General features: G+C 39.3%; 1 protein-coding gene across 1 annotated transcript; it reads right to left on the bottom strand.

Annotated features, from left to right (window-relative positions):
- Positions 1–12,506: 12,506 nt before the first annotated feature.
- bin2b (bridging integrator 2b) lies at positions 12,507–25,101 on the bottom strand. The gene is made up of 12 exons (XM_069714989.1): positions 24,921–25,101; positions 23,277–23,357; positions 22,213–22,267; positions 21,641–21,735; positions 20,782–20,877; positions 20,512–20,619; positions 20,315–20,400; positions 19,113–19,188; positions 18,896–18,978; positions 16,894–17,557; positions 15,882–15,974; positions 12,507–13,055 (listed from the first exon to the last, which is right to left on the bottom strand). Exons 1-12 carry the CDS (start codon positions 25,011–25,013, stop codon positions 12,945–12,947), a joined length of 1,641 nt encoding a protein of 546 aa, XP_069571090.1. The 5' UTR covers positions 25,014–25,101; the 3' UTR covers positions 12,507–12,944.
- Between the last annotated feature and the right edge of the window lie 1,333 nt (positions 25,102–26,434).

The following is a 26,434-nucleotide window of genomic DNA, read 5'->3' as shown; positions in this document are numbered from 1 at the left end:
TGGCCGGGGCAAGTGAGCAGCCGCCCGTTTGTTTACAAAACTTTTTTGTCGCAACGGTTTCGACTTCCATTGTTCCCGAGTCCCGAGCGCTGTAAACAAATACAAATGACCTCGCATGCGGAGAGAACACCGCAGTTGAAAGTATTACTTAGCTAACGTACACTATACTAACTGATAAACCCCGGCTCCTTACTGTAAATTACACTAACTGCTTGCAGCTGAAACTGCTGCAGTTACATGGTCAGACTCTGCACAGCATCTTCCTCATTATCTTACTGTTTCAATACTGTATCAGGGAGACAGGACACGGAGAACATGTCATACTGTTACACTGCATGTCAGTACAATATTATTTATTAGGTCAACAAGTTGGAATATTTCTTTTGACAATTCATTTGGTCAAATACAAAAATCTTTATTGTGAATGATATGATACAGCACACTCCTGTCGTAATGGTGAAAATGTTTCTCATTTGAGACTTTGATTTTTGATTTTATTTGATTTTGATTTTATACACTTTATTAATCCCCAAATGTGAGTCTTTTGAAGTATTCCCTAATTTTTATTGTTACTGATTTTTATTTTTACCCTTTTTTTCTTACCAGGTCTGCTGGAAGCTTTTCTCGGTGTCCTCCTCTAAACGGCAGACTTTCTCCTGCATTGGAATGAGGAATGAGTCTATTTTGCCATCCTAAGCAGGCCACACCCAAGATAGGTGTGTGTGAAATCTCAGCAAAAGTTAAAATTACATTTTTCCAGGCTGAATCACTTCAGTTCTGTGCATTGATGTATGTAATTCAAAGTTTGTTGGCTCTTGGTTCCTTCTTTTTTTGTATAAATATAATTTACCATTATTATAATGTAGCCCAAAATTATGAACATTTCATAAATGCTTATACAGATTTTAACATTCTTACTCAGAATTTTTTTTTCCCTTCCTCTTGCAGGAGAACAACGTTTGACACGAGTTTATCGTGATTTTCAATCTGCACACTACAGAGTTCATCTGAAGCATCGAGAGGCGACCGAACCCAAACGTTCCCTACAAGACACAAATGTCATCACCTGCCTGCCTCAGCCTGCGCTACGAGCTAACTGAAGTACCATCGGGATGATAACTCCTGGAAACAACTGCAACTATAACTTTTATAAAGAACTATATTGTAGAACCACATAGGCTATTGTAACAGATTATGTTAAAGTAGTCATGTAGGTGCACAATGAATCAAAGGCAGAAATATCTGTCTGCAAAAACAATCTATTTTAAGAGGGTCAAACCCAATATTATTTGCTGCTTCCAGTAGCATGTCCTGAATAATGAGTGGGGGAAAACTAAAACCAGCAAATTCAAAGCTTTTTTGAAAAAATTTCTGAAAAGATATTTCAGAGTAAGCTTCTATTTCACATTTAAATGATTGTGTGAGATGAATAGTATGATCTCTCACCTTGTGAAAATCGAAACAATGTCTAAGAATACTTTAAAGTTATCGTTCATCTAGTGCATCTGCTGTCCCTGGTGCTGTCCGTCCGTGATGGAAACTTCTCTCTGATGGTCTGCGCTACCCCGGCTGGCAAAACAAGACGATCATCCTTCCCCAGTCTCTCCCTAAAGAAATCCAAGAAACAGCAATAGGCTGTCAGGCGATATTGTCTGCAAAAAAAGACACTTAGTGAGTCAAGCTTATTTACAGCTCACAGAAAACGTGATAAAAAAAAGTACTTCAGAGAGTACATTATGTAAAGAACAAACATTTTATGATTACAGGGTATCAAGCAGCGATATCAAAGCCTGTCTGTTTGAATAGACATGCAATCAGAGGAGACTGTCAACAATCCCTGCTAAACTATAAAAAATTATAGTGAATATCATGCCACATTTTGTAGGCCATAATATCACTATCTTTCGCTATGAATTGAAATGATTTATAAGAGAAATGCACTTCTAAAGATTGCACAACGCTGCAGAAAACCAGGAAGTAAACAGTCCAACTCCAAACGTCCCCCAAGTCGAGCTGCACATTCATTTGTTCTTCTGTGTAGTTTAATCACAAAGAGCTTTCATTTTTGTTGCTGGTTACCAAAGTTGTGCCGCAGGGATCCCTTTTATAGAACTGTGCAGTTCACTGTCTACGTACATGAGATTCTGTCCTCTTTTTCAAATCGTAAGATTCATTTTTATGCAGACGATACTGTTTTATACTTTGCTGCTGATCGTGTTGAATCTGCCATCGTGAAATTATTGTTTTCCGGTAATGCACTAGAAAATACACTTGCAAATCAAACAAATATCAAACAAAAGTCATTCTTTTTCACACTACTATAATAACTAAATAATGAGCTTCAAACTCAGTATAAAACTATCCAGCTTAGGGGAGCTGCAAATTGAGTTGATAATTCTCTGTTGGTTACATTGTTTTGTCATTTACTACATTGTTTGTCAAAAAATACTAAATCTTTAAGCAGACACAGAGATAGCCATCTCCCTATGGAAAGATTACAAAAAGGAATGTGTTCTTTCATCTTTGTTGTTGCTGCCGCTCAACCAATATTGTAACAGAAGTTCACTGAACTGTGGGTAAACTTCCTGGATCCAAATTAGGTTGAAGCTTGTATATTCAACAGGTCAAACCTACAGTCAGAAAGTCTTGGTTTTCTTCTAGCATTGTCTACATGTCAAGACAATTCAGGAAAGCCCAGAGACATCCATCTGCAGCTGTCTCTCATCACTCTGTTGGAACCGAACTAAACATGCTATCATGACTGACAGGCAGGCGAGCATACAGTATGTGCTTATTTGTAGGTCGCCACATGGTTATGTGTGTGTGTGTGTGTGTGTGTGTGTGTGTGTGTGTGTGTGTGTGTGTGTGTGTGTGTGTGTGTGTGTGTGTGTGTGTGTGTGTGTGTGTGTGTGTGTGTGTGTGTGTGTGTGTGTGTGTGTGTAGTCTATAGGAAAAGAGGGCCCCAGATTTGAATAACAGTGAGTCACAATGTTTTACCTGCCAAAGGCAACAAGACTTGGACAAAGAAAGTTTTCACTCCGTAAAAACACATTTGCACATGGCACAGAGGCAGTAAATGGTGCGTTTAGCGATTGATGGTTGTTAGTTTTCCTCATAAATTAATAATGCCAGCTGAGGTCGTAATGTGCTTTGTGCTAGATGTTACTTTGTCCAGTAGTCTATGAATCAAAACCTACTTTTTATCCATGCATAGAGTGTGTAGATGGTTAGAATAAAATACCGGTCATGGTTGTGAGAAGACCAAGCTCATTTCAGGGAAATGAGTTACCATATGTAGAATAAATGACCGGCACTCTTATTCTGGTTAAAAGGTGCTCAATCAATGTGACCTTTATTGACCTCTATTGGTATGAAGTATGAACTGCAAAATGATGCAAACTTGCCATTGTGTACAAATTTGCACATGCGTGTTTATTTTTTTTTAAGAAGGATGTTTCTGAGCTGCATCACTCACACAAACAGTAAGGTCACATTTTTATAATATACAGCTGTAAGCCAGCTCAGGAGGGAAAACACAAACATACATAATATAAAAACACACATGGTATAATGGTAAACAGTACTACACAAATATTGCTTTTTCTGTGCTAAGGGACAGTAAGCAAGCTCCCTAAAAAAAGTGAGAGGTTAAAAAGTGAAAATCACATTGTGATACTGCAAACATTAATTGACTCATGAAGGTGTTTTTAGTTTTCTGCAGGATGCTGTATTTTGTACATGCAAGGCTGCTCCAGAGGTATAAAAACACGCTGATGTTTTTTTTTGTTGTCATATTTGTGTAATTTGGTGCATGGTAAAACATGAAATGAGCCCTGTCTAATTCATATTTTGTGTCAGTGCATTACATGGCTTCAGGGAAACTCATTTGTTACTTGGTTCCTGAATGGAACTTACTTTTGACCAAACAGTATAAACACGTTTCATGAAAGAAAACAAAAACTGTCAAAAACGTTGTTTATCTTGATACAATATGGAAAACGTGTTGTTAAATGTAATAAATTTAAATCTGCACTAATAAAAAAAAAAATGCATTACCAGCAGTTTGCAGTTTAAACCAGGTAGTGTGATGTCATGCATTATTACCAGACCCACAAGGATGTATTACCAAAATCTGTCGCTCCCCTTTGCTCTAACACTACGGGTTTGGTGTTTTTGTTTTTTTTCTGGCAAAAATATTCAGTGTTGTGGTTTAATCTCACTGCTCTCATTAGCCTTGTTTCCAGAAGCAGACAGCTGTTCAGAGACAAGTCCTATACCTAGCGGGCCAGAATTAAACAACAGACAGACAGTTAGCAACTACCTACTTTATGGGGCATTCAGCAGGTAAATACCTCCAATATCCGTGGAACTGGTGGAGACCAAAACAGAGCTTAAAAAAAGAGTGAATATCAGACCCAGGACACATTGTTGTTTCAAAATTGGGGTTTCAAAATGACTTATCAGACACAAATACAATCTCTGTTCCAAATCAAACCTCTTTTTTGTGTTATTTATTTAGCTTGTTGGTAGGTGTTTGAAATTGGAAATGGAGCCTCATCTCAGAGGAAGCTTTAGCTTTTACCTTGTATGAGTGAAGCAGTGAAGCTATATGTAAGAATGTCTGTCGTGTTGGCTTTCCAAATTTATTTCACAGTGAACATTGGCCCACAAACCAAAGGTCACATCAAAGAAAGAACCATTAGAGTTACAAAATTTGGAGACAGGAAGTGATATTATCCTCTGGTGCATTCACTCTGTACTGCGGTATGGACTGTAGTAATACAAAAAGGGAGCAATTGGAACATGGTGATATTTACTGATTTGGCTCAAGACTGTGGAAAAAAAGAGTTTGTTCTGAGCTACAAGGAGCACGGTGAAACTGTAAAATCTCAAAGACCTGCTGTGCTAGTTGTATCCACAAGCTAATTGGAAAGGCCTGAGAATAGAAGCACACTGGAATACCTTTATCAGCATTTCTGCAATTATCTTGCTATGTGGGTACTTGTAAAGTTTAAAGGGTTTCATTTTCCACTGGTCAACTTGCCAGCCATGTGGGGGATATTATTTATGTCTTTTCACAGCCCAAATTACCAGCACCCCTTCAGTGTCTGTCCCCCCCCTCCCACACACATACACACACACACACACACACACACACACACACACACACACACACACACACACACACACACACACACACACACACACACACACACACACACACACACACACACACACACACACACACACAGGACTGTCTGCATTGTGTCAGAGTAAAGGTGATAAGAGACATAACACAGTGTCTGCATGTTGTCTTGAGACCACTCTTACCTCTACAAACACATATATGCACCACCTACACATAGTAAACCACAGAAATACCACCATTAAAACAACAACATGGCTGCTAATGTGGGAGTTTTTTGTGTGTTTTTTTTTTTGGCTGAGTACTTGCTAGAGTCACCATTTAGGTATTTTACAAAGTCTGACATTACTTGGCTCAAGAGGACCAGATTTCAAAAAGACTTGATGCAACTCTGTTTCTTTTGCAATAGTCAAGACTGAATGTGTTAGTATCCTTTGAGGGATGAGGCCAAAGTACTGTTTCTGCAGATATATTTTGGAAATTAATCATCAGAAAAAAAGAAAAATGGAGATAGTGGTTTTAATATGTTCGAATTTCAGGCAACTCTCTCTTTCTGTTATATGAGCCAACGGCATCTCAAATTTATTTAAAATATGATTTAACATGTTTTCATAGGTCTACACTGAACTGTGCTCCGTGGGTAGCTTCTGTTAAGTTTGTGTTTCCAGTTTGTAGGTAGGTAGGAGTTTGCATTAGCAGTGACAGTAACATGGATGAACAAGACTTTAAAGCTCCAATAACTAATATGAGTGTATTGACAGTAGATCAAATTATTATACGGCATGTAAAGTGAAAGTAGTCACTTGTATTGAAAAGTTATCACCTGACTTTGCAGTTTCTGTCAGTCTGTAGCACCCAATGGCGGACATACAGATTTAGCAGGTAGCTGATGAACATTCTTAGCTAATGTGGCAGATTTTTCTTTTAAAATCATTTGTCAAAAGTCGCCATGTTATATCTCACACCCCATAAGAAAATAAAAACAATATTTGGGGTGAATTTTGCACCCACTGTCTTAAATTATCATGGTGCATGATTTTGCTGGCAAGTAAAATAACAGTCTATAATAATAGTGCATAAAGTTTCTGTTTTTAATGTGAAATTAGCCCAGATTAAAATGCATACAGTAAACACCAACAACAGGAGTAAATAAAAGCCTACCAATGCTGTTTCTAAGAGTACAATCACCTGTTTGTACATAGAAAGCCATCTGTATGAGTGAGCAGGAGTCACTTTCTATTATTTACACTTTTATTTAGCTCTTAATATCCTTCTTGTATGTACAATGCATAAGTGAATAGATACATTTAAATCTCCTCCTCACTGTGTGTGCAGAATTGCCTGGTCTCTGCCTGATATCGTAACAGACTTATGTCTAAACATAGTGTAAACAATAGCGCTGTTTGCGCGATTGTGTGTTAGAGATGGAATCGAAATTTAATGAAATCAATGAAAATAAAATGATGGCTTGATTTAGAATGAGGATACTTGCCTAAGTTTGTAAATACAATATTTTTTTCACATACTTATTAGTAACCGTAACAACCCATTTAATATGCTCAAGTGATTGGTTGATTCTTCAGGAACCTCGAGCCATGACTAAGCTCGGAAAGACTGCTTCAGCTGTTCGTGCATCAATCTCACTGAATGCCTTGTAACGTCACCTAAAAATGTAAACGCTTGTACCCATGTGTAATTCTAAGCACATTTGAAACAATCAGTGCTGGTAAGTACTTTCAGTGAGCTTGTACATTAAATACTGTTTGTCAGTTTTTTGTCTTAACTGTTAACTATAACATGGGGGCAACACTGACTGGACCCAAATGCATGACTTAGGACAAAAAAGAAAAATCAGGCAAAAGCACAGAACACTGCTGGACAAGACAGTTAGAGTCGAAAACACAGATCAGGATCAGAAACCGGGAAAACTCGCAGACTATAAAAGAGGGCAGGAATTTGACACCTGAAATGAGAAAGTAGTGTATACCAAAATAAACAGGAAATAAAGTAGAAAATTTGACCTGGAGTCGGTTGCAGGTTGTGACATTAACGTGGCGTTGCTGTAAAAGAGCACACTGCACCAATGAATCCAACTAATCTTTTTATGATTAAGATTAAATAGAATAAATCAAACATTTTCACAATGTCATTTGAGGCCTTATTATTGTAAAATTGTAGTTATGCACAGCGGATAGAAAGCTGGCGTTATAGTTTGGTGGACTGTTCTTCAGTTAAAGCACGTCCTTTATCGGCCTATTCACTCTGCATCATGGAAGAGCAAACTCAATAACAACTTCCAAGGATGTTTTTTTTTTTTTTACTCGGCTGAGGCTGACCTCTGACCTTTCCTTGAACTCTAATCTTCCTGAGTAGGGGATAGAGGAAAACGAATACTCCTACAGGAAGAAATCCAGATTAAAGATTTCCTTACTTCATCTCCACAGAGTGGTCTGTTACATGAATGGTTCATACTAGTATCTCTGCAGTCTGATTGCTGTCTGTGTGTCAGTGTACAATCGATGTAGAATGTCAAAATTGTGTTCTTCTTCCATTTTGTTTAGAGTATTTTTAACAGTACATTATGGATGAACTATCTGATGGCAGAAGAAAAACCAGCCCTAAACTTCCAATAATTTTGAATGATATTCAAAGGTGCTGGTTCTCAGCATCATCTTGTATCTCATTTCCATTATTCTAATCCAAAATGAATTGAAGGAAGAGGAATGTGACCAAGCAGTGGTTGAAACTTCAGAGGTCTCCGGGGAGTATTATCCAAGTTTATCTGTCATCAGCCCTGTCAACACAACACCAGCTCTTAATGGACCCGAGCTAATGCAGCAGTTACCGCCGTGTAACCTACACGCCTATTCCCGAAAGGAGCCACAAGGCAAACTCACACCGCAAACAAGCAGAACAGCACGAGGTCAGAAGAGAAGAAACGGGCCCCAGAAATATTCTCACCCAGATGAAGGTCCCTCATTGAGAAAACGACAAGTAACAATGCATTATATTCATATTGGAGCAAAGCCTGGAGTCTTCCACTGTGACTATCATCTTTCAACATTAACCTCTCAGTAATGGAGCAGCTCTATTAATAACAGAATCTCAGTTACTGTTGGATTTCTATCTAAGAGGGAGGGTTTGGAGCGTGGTTGCTCGTGTCCTCATCTGTCAGTGTGTATTCGCACAGGTTACTTTGAAAATATTCCAATCTATAGTAACCCACAGTGATGTCAGGTTTCTCTTTTCTTGTCAGTCTTTCAATCACTGGCGAAGTTTTACAGCAACAGAATGAAAGGAAGAAGCTAAGAGTTGAATGGTTTTTAAAGGAAACCCGAGGAGGGAGTATGCTTAGAAAGGAAATACAACATAATGCTTAATTATTCTGTGTTTGATATGAAGTACTAAGGAAATAAAAGCCTGTTCGAAAACTGTGTCCACACCCACCTGCTTCTAGCTGAGAGAGTTATTGGTTGTGGTAAATATCTCAGTTGCGGGTTCAGCAATATATTTCAGAAAAGCACAACGTTTTCTCAGTTTCCTAGACAGTAACAACAGCTGTAAATCAGACACTGTATGTTGTCGACCCCTTAATATCCAGATGTTATTTTATAAGACAATCATATTAAAAAATGATAACTCTACTAGTTAAATTGAACTCATCTTCTTTGAGGAATCAGGGGACAAAACTTGGACAAATCCAAGTCAGGCCAGTGTATGATTGTGGTGACTTCATTTCACAGGTATGGTGTCGAATGAGGTTTGCTACAACAATGGAGATTTTCGCACAGCCATGCGGCAGTATATTCTCATCTGGAACACAAAAGACCTGTGTTCGAATATTTATTCCTACTTTCAAGCCTACTAATTACCTCGAAAATCATATTATACGGTCTTTATCAACAGGTGGAGTTCACCAGTCTTCATAGAACTGTAATTGTTTTAGATGAACTTTGATGCTCATCATGGGTGAGAATTGGAACATGTGTAGTTGCATGATAAAATGATTGTTTATCACCAAACACCTAAATGGTTTTCATCGCATTTACTGCAGCACCCACAGGCATCGAGAACTCCTAGTCACACACACAATGCGAACAGCTCCTCCCAGTGTACAAATATAATCCCAGTGACAGATTTTTACGTGAGCCAGATGTCATTCAGTCTATCAACTACTTTGGCCTAGACTGAAATATGTAGATACTCGTGGTGCCCAGAGGATTAACCTTAAGGGTTTTAGTGATCCCCTGGCTTTTGCTGTATTGCCACCATGAGGTTTTTGTTTGTGATTTTGAGTGACACGTCTCAGCTATTGGATACACACATGAATGTGTGTAACAAAATTCATGGCAGTCGATAATGGGATGAACTGTAATCTCTTGGTTTGTCCCTTCGTCGTGTGCCATCATCATAGAAAAACTTAAATTTAAACAATACTTTGGGTACATTGAGTATGTGAGCGCTAATTAGTAAACGCTGGCATGCTAAAATAGCACAGTATTTGGTGTAGATGCAAAGGTATGTCAGCATAACATTAGCACACATGTTAGCATTTCCATAGCGTTTGAAATCATTCCCTCATTCACTCACTGCTCCCATCAACAGACATAATCAAAATCATGATTCAGTGTGCATGTCAATGTTTGCATTTAAAAGTGAGGCACGTTGCATCATGTACAGCAGGTTGTGTTTGTGTAGCTTCTTGTTTCGATGCTTTGTGGAATTTTTGCAAGTGCTCGTGGATACATTCTTCCAGAATTCAAATCATGAAATAAAACGGCTAAGGATAAAGACTGTGTATTATAATAAATGCTGAGTGATTTTATACACAGACAATATGAGCCTTCTAACATTATCCTATTAACACAAAACACTGCTATATCACAATAAACGCAGGCTCACAGAGCTGTTAGTATGATTTATATACTATTAGATAAGGTACAAGCGTAGCAATAACCAACAAATTTGAGTTTGGCCGAATTACAAACACCTTTACTCAAAAACACAGTGCCATGATTTGCAAATCATGTAAACCCATATTTAACTACAAATAGACCAAAGACAATATATGTAAATAAATGTTGAAACTGAGACATCCTGTTGTTTTATGAAAAATATAAACTTATTTTGAGCATGTTGGGGCATGTTTACCACTGTTTTTCATCACTTTTTTTTTACTAAATGTTTGGGAACTGAGGAGACCACTTGCTAGACTTTAGGAATCGAAAAGTTGCCCTATTATTGACCAAGATATCATTTTAGCTGCTCAACAGTTTGGGGTCTCACTTGTCATATTTTTCATTTAAATAATGCCCCAATTTTATGTTATTGGAGACAGGTCTGGACTGCAGGCAGGCCAATTTAGCAGCTGGATTCTTCTACTACAGAGCCATGCATTTGTAATATGCGCAGCATGCAGTTTGGCATTGTTTTGCTGAAATAAAAAAAGGCCTTCCCTGAAAGAGACGTTGTCTGGATGGCAGCATCTGCTGCTCCAAAACCTGCGTATATTGTGAAGCATTCATGGATCCTTCCCAGACGTGCAAGCTATCCATGCCATGTTCACCGACGCATCCTTATACTGTCACAGACGCTGGCTTTATAACTGAGCGCTGATAACAAGCTGGATGGTCCCTCTTCTCTTTAACCTGGAGGATGCAGCATCCATGACTTCCGAAAAGCAATCTCAAATTTTGATTTGTCAGACCAGAGGACAGTTTTCCACTTTGCCTCAGTCCATCTTAAATGAGCTAGGGCCCAGAGAAAGGAGCAGCGCTTCGGGATCATGATTATATATAGTTTCTTCTTTGCATAGTAGAGTTTTAACCAGCATTTGTGGATGCAGTGATGAGCTGTGTTCACAGACAATGGTTTGTAGAAGTGTTTCTTAGCTCAGACAATAATTTCTATCGCAGATTTGTGTCTGTTTTTATTGCAGTGTTGCCTGAAGGCAAGAAGACATGGGCCATCAAATAGTGATTTTCAGCCTTGTCACTTGCAGAGATTTCTCCAGATTCTTCGAACTTTTTTATATTATGTACCGCAGATGATGAATTCCCCATATTCTTTGCAGTTTTACATTGAAGAACATTATTCTTCAAGTTTTGCACTATTTTCCCATGCAGTCTTTCACTGTGATGAACCTCTCACCAGCTTCACTGCTGAGAGATTCTGCCTCTCTGAAATGCTCTTTTTATACCCAATAATGTTGCTGATCTGTTGCAAATTAACCTAATTAGTTGTGAGATGTTCAACCATGTGGTTTTTTTTTTGTTTTTTTTTCTCTTTACCCAACTTTTCCAGTCTTTTGTTGACCCTGTCACAACTTTTTTGAGACATGTTGCTGGCATCAAATTCCAAAAGAGCACATATTTTCCATAAAACAATAGAATTTCTCCATTTCAACATTTGATATGTTGTCTTTGGTCTATTTGCAATTTAATATCGGTTTATGTGATTTGCAAACCATTGCATTCTGTTTTTATTTACATTTTACACAGCGTACCAACTTTTTCGGAAACAAGTTTTAGCATAATTAGCAATATCTAGGAACTGAAGCCGGACAAAAAGAACAAGAACAATGCCTAAAATTAAGAAAAAAATACCGATTGGTTAAATGCTGCTCCCAGAATTTCTAAATTAACACGGTTTATGGACAGACAATAATTCTCAATGAAGCATGGCCTGACCCAGATATTCACACAGTGGATTTGGGTCTCAATAAATCAGAAGCCCAGTGGCGTAAAGAACCAAAGGAACTCTGTAATCTATTTTTAGTCCTGTTTTTCAGAATAAATGTGTGATACTCCCTCAGGTTAGTCTTTTAGGGAAACGTGAAATTACAACAACACATTTTTGCTGGGCCAGGGCACATTGACAACAGCAGCTAATTATAGTACCATTTCATTTTTTTAAGTGTATTGTTTAGATAATAACAACTGTGTTACAGAGCTGCCTTGTAGCTGCAGTTATTGCCTGTCCTTTACTTAATTACCCAACTGGCGATGTCTGAAAAGTCTGGTGATGCCCAGAAAGTCACTTTGTTTCTAATTTCCACACGGTTTTGAAGCTAAACTAGGGGAGGTTAGCACCAGCTTTGTAGGTTTTTATACAGGATAGATCCCTCTTCCATTAATTTCTCACAGTCGATCGGTCATGTGTCTTAGCTTCCAGGTCTGGACAAAATTTCCACATTCCTTTCGAGTAAATCATTGTTGCTCTTTCTCAGGTTCAGACTATTTATCTGTGGGCTTGCAGAAACTAATTCCTTTATTTGCAAAATGCTCATCGAAAAATTAAAATTAAAATAAAAGGCCATGACACTGAACCTTTCAAAATTAAAAGTTTGCACCAGAACAACTTCTTCTCATTTACTTAGAACTTTATTAAGAAATTTTACACAAGATCAAAACATCAGCTTAATTTTTTTTTGTTTCACAGTGTGTTAAAGAAAGGCCAAAAAAAAAAAAAAAAAAAAAAAAAAAAAGAGCAAAATACTGTAACATTTCCAAACATGTCTTAAAAAAATGTCTGCAGTTTAGTTGCTTTTGTTCCACAAACTGCAACATCATTGCATGTGGGAAATCATACGGGACTTGTCCTCATCTGTTTGTACAACCTCTGCTCCAAAAACATACGGGTTCACTCCCTCTGTGTGTGGGTGTACGTGTGTGTATGTGTGTACGTGTACGCGTACGCGTGCGTGTGTGTGTGTGTGTGTGTGTGTGTGCGTGTGCGTGTCACCCTAACTACTCGATGGAAGAAGAAATGGATTACAGACTGAGAAGTGACTATTGCATCACTCTGGCTGAATGGGCTGGATGAGTTTTTCCGAGAAGATCCCAGAGTGATTTCCTAAATCCCGGTGCTGGTTCCAGCTCTCCTCCCTGATCCCCCTCAACAGACCTTCCTGAAAAGACACACAAACAGTAAACACGTCAGATCTTGAGAAAAATAAATCCACCCTGTGATTACATACTTCTGATTAGAATGCATTACTTTTGATATGATTCCCTGATCTTATGGGGACTGACCGGGAAAAATCTAGGTCCATATTCACAAAGTGTCCTGTCTTTGGTAATCCTGGGTACTAATTTGTTCCGTCCTCTGCATGACTTAACACCCCCCGGGAAACATTTTGGAAGCGAAGCATTTTGTCCGCCTGGTTTTGTTGACTTCCGGATTTGGTCATTTTTCCTAGATTTTTGTGCTTTTTAGCGAGTAAACGTTGTTGGATGGATTCTTCTTTTTTTGTGTGTCTGTGTCGTGTTGATTATTAGTATTTCCTACTTTGTGCTGCAGCCAAAAATTCTCCTCATCATTTTGTGACAATTTCAACTAAAGCGCCTGTTTGCAGGAGGAGCACACGTTTCTTGTCTTACTTGAAAGACCAGCGGATGGACGTTAATGTGGTGATTTGATATACGAACAGCAATCTGCAAAAGCACGCTTGGCGAAATCACAAGCACTTTCTGGAGCGGCAGCAATCAGCTCCGGTGGCTGTTTCGCAGCCAAAACGCAACACAATGGGTTCCAGTGAAATCCAGCCTTTAGGAATCCTCCAAAATGGCACCTAAAGTTCCTCACAAAGAATCTGATTCTTCTGAGAGCAACTTTTACAGATAACAGGATAACTCCTAAACTAAGACAAAGAACTGAGTTGACCCTGTTGCTATTTATGGCATATTTCTGATTTCAAAGGAACCAGATTAGACGAGACAAAAAGTTGCAAATCTTCATTAAAATCGAAAATGTAAATCCTATTGATTCCTTGGAAACCATTAATTTAACCCCAGGTGTCGTACGCTGTATATAAGCATGAGTTAATTCAGGGTATTCTGAAGGACAGATGTGCTTGTCCAACATATAGGGAATAAAACACATTTTAGCGTAGTAGGCCATTTCTCAGCTGCCCATCAGGGTGTTTGAGGTGCACTATCAATAGTAAATGTAGCAGTGTTGTTTATATGATCTGGGGTTTCATTTACAGCATATTACCAGTCAAAACACATGGGCTGTGGTGCACTTGGCTTGTGATAAAAATCCATCCATTACCTATATCTGCCACCCAGAAGAGGTCACCAGCTACTCACAAGGGCTGACGCATGAGCAAAAATCCATTCACACTCACTCACATTCACACCTATGGGCAATGAGTCAGCAGTGGAACAAACCTGCCTGTCTTTTGACTGTGGGGAGTCTATAAATTACATTTATGGATCGATGGATATCATTTAAAATAAGGTGACAGTTTATTAGGCAGACCAAGCTCTGATTGGTGTTTCTATTATCTTGTTCATCCCATTTATGTCAGTGAGGGTATGCGAAACATCAGTCGCACCATTCTGTATTAATATATGCAGTTCATCGGCCCCACAAACTGCATCCTCCGAAATGATCTTGAATTTAAATCAGACGGTCAGAACAAAAGCTGAACATTAGAACCTTCGTGAAGGGAGGATTGGCTGTAGGAATTTTGCATTAGACTGTATTGATTTTGACAAGATAGACCAAAAAAAACAAAACACAAACTGAGTGTACATATGTTGGGGTCTAAGGAGTGCATTTTGGTTAAATAATTCCGACAGCAGCTGAGATATTCCAAGTTCCCCAGTGCTGCAGACTGATTGCAGCAGTGCAGCGCTTTGCAAACGATTATGTCCAGTGTTAGAGGATTAGTTTGACTTGTTGGTAAGCTGACTGAATCTTTTCTTTATAAATCTGCTAACATTCAAATATATTGCCTTTAAAAGTAAATTATTGTATTGTATTATTTGCATGGAAAGGTACGTTAGATGCAGGACCGGACTTGAGCAGGTTTTAGAGACTCGGTGGTTCTCTTGAACACCTCTAACTTCTCTGATTTGGGAACTACTTTGAAATCTAAAATACTTTGTGGATTACTCTCCGACCAAAAACATAGAAGTACGAGTCCGTCTCCAACCCTTAATTTTTAGGTGTTTCTTCTGATTTAGTCAGGAAGGAGCTACTTTTAGCCTTAGGATGTTAAGTGAATCTGGCTTCCGGGGCCATATTAACAAACATTGTGAGAATCCTCTCAGAGACCTCCTAACTTATTTCTAGCTAGGGGTCTGATCTTAGGAGTGATTTAGGAAAGATGATCAGGAAAGGGACAAAAACTGTTATCTTTGTGACAAGGTGTGGTTGACCCTGTTACTAGGTATGATGCTTCTTTTCAAAAGGCGCCATTGTTTTTTGTTTTGTTTTGTTTTATTAAATGCACGTTTTATGATATTGGACACAGAATGGACAGTGACATCTAGTGGAAAGGAAATAAACTGCCTCCCAATAAGAGACCTTGAAAACGCTGTTTTGTTTCTGTGCTTACTACTCATGGAAGGTTGCAACTGACCCGAATCATCACTGCTGCACTGACATGTTTTTTTTTACAGTTGCCAAATATCTTGGTGCTGTGATAACTTTCATTCATCAGACGTGATGAAAAGTACATCAACGGCAGGCTGCACATAAAGGACAGACGCATAAACAATGAATACCCACAGTGCGTTTGCCTAAACGACATATCCAGGTCCAAAGCATAAAGGAAGTGTGTCATCTCCGGAGTGAAATATGCTTCACAGGAACACACCCACCCACCCACCCACCCACCCACGCACACACACACACACACACACACACACACACACACACACACACACACACACACACACACACACACACACACACACACACACGCACACACACACGCACGTACCTCTGGAGTGTCAGCAATCACCAGAATGATGTCTCCCTCTTCAAACTCAAGCAGGCCTTCTTCAGACGCTGCATTGCTCTCCAGTGCCGCCCCCTAGTGTATACAACCGGAAATGTTAATACCGGCTTTACACTAAGCATCTGAGTAGTCAGAGATGTCTGTTAACCTTAAAGGGACAGTTCACCCAAACTATTTAACCATTTTCTCAGTTGTGAAAATTCTTCCAATGCAGTACAACAGAAGTAAATGTGTTTTCTTTGTGGTGCTCATAGATTTGAAAACTGACATTTAAACAATTCAACATCAATTGTTTTGAACAAATAGTACCTCTGATAAGCAGGATATGCTGCACTTATTTTTGAACTTCTGACAGTTTAGCCGTTTGTCTCTGCTTCCAAACTTTCAGCTAAACTTTGTTATTCAGACTCATTTTATACCATTATTAATCCTAATATTCCCCCCTCCCATGATTTTTTTTTTTTTTTAGTAAAAAGAAAGCAGTGAACACAACACTGACTTTTCACTTTTGACATGGCACACTTGCTATGTATACATGGAGCAACTTGGTCTCATGTATATAGGTCTCATTAACTTCTTTTAGGTCAGTTCTTTTTTTTCTTTTTTTTTTTTTTTATCTCTACCAGCTCCCACAGGCAATATCTGCAGCTGTTTAGCTACTCAAAACACCACTCTGTTTAGTATATGGCCTCCGTGTCTGTATAGTGCTGAGCAGCTAGTGTACAGTGGGTTTTTAAGAGGGGTTTTTTTTGCTGAAAGCAGCTGCCTGTTGCAGAACAGAACGGTAAGAGCAGTAACAAAGTTGGAGCCAGCGGACCGAACATTGATCCAATGCTTTCAATAAAATGTCATAAAGCTGAAGAGGTTCAGCGAATAATTCTCTTCAGGTTCATCACTATGAGTAGTTCGCTTTATACTCTGAATACTATTTACTATTACTGTCATTTTATGCACTGTTATTGTAGAAATATCAACTGAAGCAACTATTGTGTACCTTGTATAGAAAGCCCGGTGGATTTTGGGAACTGGAGTCATCTCCTGACTCCGCTGTCTGCTGGTTGACTGATGCTTCCTCCGTGTCCTGTCGTTCCTCAGCAGGTAAGAACGGGGGTCTATCTGTGGAGCAGAAGGAGAGGCGAGGGGCTGGAACCGGCGCAGGGTTGGTTCCGGCCTCCTCTGATGGCGGATTGCTCGGAGTGTCCTGATCGGGACTCTGTTGGGTATCGCTATCTGCAGAATCAGAGGGATGGCTCACGTCCTGACTTGCAGCCTCTGACTTTGGTACTTCCAGCCCCGAGTCATCTGACTGGTTTGTGGCAAGCTCGGCTTCTGCCTCCGCCTCCTCTGCACTCGGAATTTCTGAGCTCCCGTCACTGTTCTCGTTGTCGCACACGGACTCCCTTTTGGGTGTGTTGGTGCCGCTGGAGCTAAGATTGGAGTCTGATGAGCTGACATCTTTGCATGGGATACTGCTCTCCTCTGGTGGGCTGGTTCTTTCAGAGGTGCTTTGAGTCTGTTGGACTGGGGAAGAGGGCACAGCGTCTTTGTCGTTTTGGGTGGTGGAATGGATGGAGATGTGGTCAGCTGGGAAAGCTGTATTGCAGGGGATGGGATTGGAGATAACCACGGACTTTCTATTCTTTGACTTGCTTGACGTGCTATTTGAAGAGGAAAAGTATATTATTTTTTTAAAATCAACACTGGATATGGGATAGAAGTTGCAGCATTAGGCGCAGAACATTTTTTTTCTATGAAATAAGTAACAAAAGTAATGCATCCACCATTCTCTATTCCATATTTAATAGACAAACATGTCCCTTTTGTTTTTTGATGTAACATGTCTTTAATAACCAAATGAAAACCACGTGAACAAAAGTAAAGGGACCCTCAATTGTTTTTGCAGCACACCCTTTGAGGAAATCACTGCAATCAAGCATCAATTTGCAGCTCTTAATTAAACGTCTACACCTCTGAGCTGGTAGTTTGAGTCCTCTTAAGTCTTCTTGCTCCACATTCATGGGTGCCTCCTCCCATTTGTTACTTTCAACTCTTTAAATAGAGGTTTAGTTAGCTCAGAACAGTTCAATGTTTTCTTTTCATCCATTCTTGGTGCTTTTAAAATGTATGTTTTGGGTCATATATCGATATCAGAATTATTTTCTTTCTTTTGGTATTGGCCCAAAACAATCCGGTTTTAGTCATGCTCTCCGACTCTGGACTTGGGGTTTTAAATATTTATTTTTTTAAAGGGGGTCTTCCATGAAGCCCCATTTTGTTCGAAAAGCTACAGATGGTGTGAACAGACAATGCTCGATGTTTTTTTTGTTTTTTTAAAGTTTAACACCATTCAAACTACCCTTCTGTTCAATCAGTGGCGAGTTGTACCCATGTCTAAAGAGGTTGGCTACAGTTGCATGGACCTGATACTTCCTAATGACATGAATGGCTGTGGTCACAGGAACATCAGACTGCTTGGAAATGGTCTTCCAGTCTTTAACTTGACCATGTTTAACAATCCTTGACACTCTTCTTTTTTTTCTTATATCCATGTTCAATGGACTAACAATGCTACCAAACAGCACAGTAAGTACTGCTCTCCATTTCAACAGGAAAGTGAAAGGAGTGAATAATATGGAAAACACCCGAGATACCTGAACTGTGATAACTGAAGACAACTGTCTGCTGGAAATACCACTACAATTCAGTTATTTATGACCTTACTAAGGTGTGTCAAATATTTCCCCCAGACCATTTCAGGACAGCTTTGTGGAATAAGCAAAAATTCAGCTCTTTGCAAAAGCTTCTTGGTTTTCTTGCAGAGGAAACCAAAGTTTGCAACACAAAAGAGCTTTTCATTTTTACACTATTCAGGAAGAATGGAGCATTGTTTGACTGGTGTAAGAGCATCAACAGTTTTGGCCTCATTTGTATGTGTGAAATTTCTTCCAAGACAAAACATGTCTTGTTGGGAAATGCTGCAACTACAAACGCCTTACCTGTTCAGACCCTTGATGATGAAAGCTTTGCCCGAGTGCTGAGTCTCTACTTTTTTCATCACATTATACAGTTCATGATTCAGCTGCAATAAAAAAAAAAAAGAAGTGCAACACAACCACACATACTAACTTTAAAAGTGATATTTCTTACAGAATTGAATAGATGACGTTACCAGTATGAGAGTGAGGAAATAAAAGAGTCTGTGTTGCATCTTACCACGCTCATTTCTTTATAGAAGACATCTCTCAGGTTTGATATGTTTTGGAAGACCGTCACATAGCAACCTATCCGACTGCAGAGACAGAGAAAGTGATTTTTAAATTTCAGCTCATCCACATGATTATCCTTAATTGAGGTTAAAAAAAAAAAGCCAATTGACTCATGTTGTCCAATGCACTTTTAACTTCTTAGTCAGAAGATTTCCTGTTGTCTCCTCACTATCTAATACAGGCATTGAAAGCCCCAAAAATAATACAAGTAAAAGGACAAGTGCTGTAAAAACTGACTTTACTTCATAAAATTAAATCTCAAAGATAATAGCAAATAATTTGAAATGTCAGATTAAGTCTTTTTTTTTTGTCTGAATGAGAAATTAAGGTAATTTCAACGCAATTTCTTAACATTTCATACACTTAACAATTATGTATTAGTTGCAGGCTTACACATTTTCACATATTGCAAGATCCAAACCAGTGGTTCTCAACTGGTCGATCCTCATTTTGCCTTGGTCATTATACAGTGACTCAAATGTTCAAAATTTTTGAGTCTCTCAAATTTATTTCAAAAAAATCCTGCAGAAACACACGACTTCACACATGGATTAAATAAACAACAACAAAAAAGCTACAACAAAAGTGCAACAAGGGCTAGAAACCCAAAGAAATAAAAAGGCAGATCAATTTTGAATTACAGGCTTTTCAAGAAATTTGAACTGTTGATGCTCATCAAATTCCTCGAATATAAATTGAACTGTACGAAATATAAAATAAAATGGCTGATTTATCGAACCCTAACATTGTTAACAAATGCTCAGATTAGAGTTATCAACTGATGTGACAATGTTGGTTTTGGACGTTACTGTCATGACAATGGTGTTAGTAAACCCTTACTGCACACACGCTGCGTCATGGGAAACAAATGTCCTTCAAAATAAAAGCGCAGCATTATAAATTCTGTAGACTTGAAAATAAAAGTTTCACCTTTTACACTCCATTTTTTTTAAATTGATTTCTATGCACACATTCGCTACCTGCTCATAATGACACCATTACCCATTTTTGGGTCGCAACACACCAGTCTAAGTTCATCTTAAAGTCAGATAGTCTGCCTTTACTTATCTTTTCATGAACTAAAATTCCTCGGGGATTCTGCTAATCTATGTCTGTGTTCATGTGCTGCTGTTGGACTGTCAACCATACCTCTGATAGAGAACAGGCAGCTCCTCCCGCAGCTCGTTATTTATCTCCTCAAAGACATTCTGGGCTTTGTTGAACTCCTCATCTGCCTGTTAAAGAGGATTGGAAATAACTTTTTTTTTGTAATTTACAGTTGAAACCACATTTATCAGCCATCGCTCAGCAGTTCTGCGTTATGTGTACTTTAATGGTGACGCTACCTTTGTTATTTTGCCTTCATCTTTTTTCTTGGCACTCTGTAGCGCCTCCAGATGATGACGTGCTGAATCATAGTCCACCAGTTTGCGACCGCGCTTCCCAACTCGTTCCTGTAAAAAGGTTTTTCAAATAAATATGTTGCCCACCGGGAAGAGGGTGGAAAATAATCTTAAAATAATAAGACTGATCTCCTCTGAGAGACCGAAACAGCCATTCTAGCATCTGTGCGCAGTTTTTCAGGAACCGATTTGGGTTAAGAAGTGTCAGGTTACCTTGACTTCAGGGAACTGGCTTGTGTAGTTCTCCATGGTGCGAACAATTTGGTCACTGAGTTTCTCTTCATAGTCGTTCCACAGTAAGTCTTCACTCTAAGAGACGGAGTTGGTTTCACAGTAAGACTTTTTCAACTTGCACTAATAACTCTTAGACAATGTTAACCAGTTCACAGACATCATTTTAGCGGGGGACTGTTCCACAAGGACCTGTAGGAATTCTGTTGCGCAATAAGGTTCACTTTCTCCTGACTCACTTAACCAATATACAAAAACTAGCCGGCAAATGATATGACTTGTGATCCTCCCTTAAAAGTCAACTTAATTCAATATCTTGACCACTACATGTAGTGTACGTTTAGGTGCAGACATAAATATTTCATGAAAGCTAATCATATTGTACACGTCTAATATATTTAAGACATATTTCTTGCTGCTTGTTTTTCCATTGCTGTTTGCTGGGCTGTGCAACAACATCACCTCAGCAGGCTGTTTCCATCTTGTTGTCATTTTAAATACAGAAATAAAGTACAATTTGTGCAATTTTTCCCAAAAGAGCAACATAAAAAAAACAACAACTGAGTATTGCATCTTTAATCTCAGAACTATATGTATTCAGTGTGCCTGTGGGGAACTGTGGGGGGAAATGGGGACGAGTTAAAGTTAATGTTTCTTCTTGTTCATTGAGATTGTAGTCTGCAAGTGTACTGTATGATTTTATGTTAACTTAAGATTTACCTTCCTTAAACATGCACAGTAGAACCGAATTTCCTGAAAAGAAGCCCGACCAGCTAAAATCAACCTGGTTTTATCAAAAATATGTGGCTCTGATCAACACTGAAGCACATCATAACCCTACTTCTGTAATGACTGCAAGGTCCTCCGCTCCGTTCCAGTCTGCCTCATAGATGTCTCGCAGCGTCTGGGAAAGCCGCTTGGACGTCTCATGCACGGCTGTGGAAAGGAAGAGGAAATTGGAGGAGGACAAAAAGAAAATCTTAAAATGAAATCATGACTCCATGAAGATCATTATCTTCTGGCTTCAGCAGCGCACAGAGCACTGGGTGGTATTGTTTTTTGGGGTTTGTGGCTATGCTGCTACACCCACACCGAAAAGGCCAGAACAACACTGGCTTCCTGACTGAAGCTCACAATTGCAGGAGCAACGGCTGACAATACCAGAAAAACAGCGCTTTCTCGTGCACGAATCACATAAGCAATGCTGCGTCTGCTGTTTTCCACTGCAGGATTATATTTATTCTTGTAAAACATGGCAACGCAGACAGAATTGCAAAAGTCGACAAAGGATCCAAGAATAGAAGAAATTCACTTCCCTAATTTTCACCAGCCTTCCTGAGCAAAGAGTGCCGTTGTGTTAACACTGTGCTTTGCGCCCGGATGTGCTGTATAACTAAGCTATCAGAGCCTTACCTTTCACTGCTGCATAGTAGGCCTTGACATCTTTAGACAACCTGTTTCCGTCGATCTGTGTGCAGGAGCAGAACAGAAGAGACAAACAAGTTACATTCAGTGATACTTAGGAACAGTATCTTTATGGACGATCTGAGCCGCTTGTACTTCATCATTTCCTTAACAACCAACAGTGATAAAAAAAATCTGTGTCCTTCTGTCGGACTGCAGGCTGCTTTTGTTTGCAGTGTAACTTTGTTGGCATCAATCTGCCGATGGACACAACACTTGACTATCTGACCACACATTGAGTTTGAATTTTAAAACCCAACATTTGATGTGGTCGTATCTTCAATACTTCATGAAAGCAGCAACTCTTGGCAGCGTGTAGAATTCCTTCCTGTTGTTTGGCGGTTTCCCTCAAATATGTATTGTACTTGCTGCGTTAGGCACCTAGTGAGTTTTGAGCAGCTTAAAAGTGAATTTACAATGTTTGTAGCAAATTAAGCAGTTGTGATAACAACTGACAGTTAGGAGGGGGGGGGGTGATGATGAATGGAAAAAAAATTGTATAAGTAGAAAAGAGCCATAAAGTCAGTTCCTATTATGCTACAATGTCTATCTAAAGTGTCTAAAGAGTCTGCCTTTAAATCCTTTGGGAGACCAAAACTGTGTCCGGTTATGAGTTTATAAGCGTGCGAAAACACCTTCAAGCGAATCATTTCTTCAATATGAGCACGCCCCGTCTCGCTTCTCTTCCAATCTATGGTAATGTTGTTGGAGATGATTCAACCCTTTCTCATTCTCTAATATATTCTCCATAAATACTTCTTGTTATGTCTCCCCTAGAGATCTTATTTCAAGTATTTCCTGTTGTCAAGGCCAAGCTGATTATCTGATCTTGTGGGTTGGCACTATAGTGCAACAGAAACAAAACATTGTGGGATTTTAAGACTTACAGTGCTCCGATTAGGTGGGGATTTATAGTAGAGTGGGAAATAAATGATTTGCTTAACTATAAAAGGGAAATGCAGTAAAGTCTTAAATTGACCTTCTCATGTTAAAATGGTTATGTGTACCATTACCTGTTGTTTGTTGAGGTTCTGGAAGCAGGCCTCAAACTGTTCATCCTTGGTCTCCATGGTTTTGCCCAGTTTCTGAAGGACCTGTGAGGGAATAATACAGTCAGATTATTTCATATCTGCCCATAATCAGATGATACATTTTCAAACTCACTCTCCACTCAAATGTGTTTTTCTTCTTTTAAGAAAAACTCCCAAATCGGTCCAGCCGTAATGATTATGGCCAGAATGTTCCTGCCCTTTATATTGCATGTAAATATTGGAAACTTTAAAGAATCTGTATCTGTTGATAAAAGCGATGGTAATAATGATAAAAAAAAATTTGACAAAACAAAATCTTTGATGAAGAGTTTGTTTTTCAATGGTTTGTCACTGCGTACTGATCAGCACAATTTACAGCTGAAAAATAAACCTGTCAGCACTCTTTATCTCTAAGGCAACATGGCAACTTAGTAGTCAACATAGGATATGCCAATACAGATCTATGTGCAATAGGGTAATGCAGGGATATATTGGCCCAGCTTATTTATCAGTACATACTCCTGTGTCTCACCTAAACTGCACATTACTGGCTAACAGTGCGACAGCCTGAATGGCCTTTAACTTGGAATCAACAAGCAGAAGCTCTAATGATCACATCTATACTTTAATTTTCCACAACTGATACAAAATTAATAATAATACCTCAATCCCCCTAAATAGCCCTTTTGGTCAGAAGTAAATGATATTTTGAGGTGGAATAGTGCAAGTCAACCACAGAGTGAGTGAGAAAGGCTCAGCAAGAGAGGAAGTGCAACAGTCAGGAAGTGGCAGCTTTCGTGTGTCTGTACACAACTAAACCGCTCTGAGCAACACTTTGCAAAGCTGCTACTTTATTAATGCAATCACAATAACAGCCAAAAAAAAAGAGCCACTCATTCAAATGTAAAGAAGTTCAAACTCTGCCATGGCTTTTTTTTTTTTGTACCAATGTACAGGAGTGTGCAGGGAGAGAGAGAGAGTGTGTGTGTGTGTGTGTGTGTGTGTGTGTGTGTGTGTGTGTGTGTGTGTGTGTGTGTGTGTGTGTGTGTGTGTGTGCGCGCGCTTATGTTCAATATTACAGTTCCTTTAAGTTTACTCCAAGGTCCTGTTAGTTCGTATGGTTTCATGCCGTAACATGCGGACCAAGAAAACAATCGGCTGCAGCACATGCTGTGAAGGCAGCAGTGGCAATGAATGACGTGATTCATAAAAAAATAAAAAAATAAATAAAAAAAACAGACATCCTCACATATTCTGTTATTTACAAAAAGTAACATTAAAAGTAATTATCTTGAACCCCCACGTGATTGAAAGCCACAAGCTGCCCCCTCTTCAGATTCATCATACTGTGTTTCCAAATAATGTATTCTAAGTATAAAAAAAATTTAAAAAAACGGGACTCCTAATGACTTTAAACCCCCCCCCTCCCCCCACACACACACACACACACACACACACAAGATAAGCTGCTTGACAAAACGAGCTCAACTAAATGTGTCTCACGGCTTTACCAAACTCATGACAACCACTGTAGCGCGCAGTCAAGAAGTTAAATAAACTCGGTTGGAACTTAAAAAAAAAAAAAAAAAAAAAAGAAGAAGAAGAAGTTGACACCAGCCGTCTCACCTTCTCCTGAGCTCGATTCAAAGACTTCTGGACCCGTTTCGCGAGGAATCCGGCTCCAGCCTGGAGGTTCGGGCCCATCTTATTCTCTGCCATGGTTGAACAGCTGTCTCTGTGCCTCTCCTCGCCGAGTTCAGTCTGCTTCCTCCGCGCGGCTCCGCCGCGATTTCAATTCGAGGCGGCGGAGGTGGAGCAACGACGCAAAATACCAAGGAGCAGGATGAACCCCCCGCACGAGAACAGCCCGTCACGGCCCCGTCATCTTCCGCCCGCAGCGAGGGGAGTCTGCTCCGCCTTGTTCAGACTTGTTTAAGGAATTATTTGCAACATTGCCTGTGTGTCCTCGTCTGCCGAGTAAACGTTGTTGAGTAACTTTATTCCGCTCGATCTGCCGCGTTCGGACACCGCTCACCTGAAAAGTATGCGCGTAAATTACGTTGGTTTTTTTTTTTCTGATGATGCGGATCTGATTCAGCAACGTGACGTAAGCAAGGGGAAGCAAACGTTGGCGGTAGTCGATGATGCTTTCAAATGTGCCCCCAAAAAACTTTTTTTGTTGTTTTTGTTTGTTTTTAAGTGCATAAGCCAGGAATAAATAATTACCATATGTTATCAACTCTTGTCAGTTTATTGTAAAACATCTACCTTACATGATTAAATGATGTACGCTTCACGCTGCCTCGGTAGCCTGTTTCTTTGTTTCTGATTATTCTGTTTAGTAACTGATATCAAATTGCCTAATCGGTGTGCTGCCGCATTGGTGACACATCTGCTTCTGTGTTATACTATGACTAACATGTCTCACCTCAGTGTGACCAGCTACTTCCCGTTATAGGCCAAAGAGGTTACATAATTTGATTGTTAATTTGAGTAACGTGCTGTAGAAATAGCAGCCATACTGGCTGAACCTGTTTCCTTAACCCATACCCATTATTCCCTGAAGCTTCTCTGAGGGTTACAGTGTTTGCATCCATTAGAGAACCTTCAGCTAATGTTTCCTGAGGGTCATTTTGTGAAACCTTTAGAGGACCTCTAGAGAACCTCCTGGGAACATTCCCTAACCCAACCCAACATCCTGATATAATCAGTTTAATATAATTAGCCTACTTTAAATGCACGTGAATATAAATTTAAAAGCCACTGCTATAATGCAAATATGTAAACTACTGCATTATATCAGGAGGAGGAGGAGGGCTGCAGTTCATTGAAAAAAAAGAATACAGCATTTGAGCCTGTAGGCTTGTCTCTGCTACTGTCAGTGGCCATATCTGTCATCATATCCTCTGTATTGTTCATGGGAATATGGAGATTTTTAATAACTGAGAGGGAGATAACATTTTTGCAAAGGCTGATTTTTTTTTTCAGTATGTTCTCTTTTTATGCACACAAAAAAAGGAAATAAAAAGGAATTAGTACTTTTCTGAAACAACATTTTGAGCTGCTGGTAGGGAGACTTTGACAGAAAATACAACTGAACAGATATGAGATGAACTAATATTATTCATTGTAAGAACCTA

This window comes from Brachyistius frenatus, unplaced genomic scaffold (genome assembly GCF_029030835.1).
Source record: "Brachyistius frenatus isolate BFR_SWC_R1_liver_20210118 unplaced genomic scaffold, ASM2903083v1 Contig_4, whole genome shotgun sequence".
Lineage (NCBI taxonomy): Eukaryota > Metazoa > Chordata > Actinopteri > Embiotocidae > Brachyistius > Brachyistius frenatus.
This window is presented reverse-complemented; position numbering and strand designations above follow the sequence as displayed.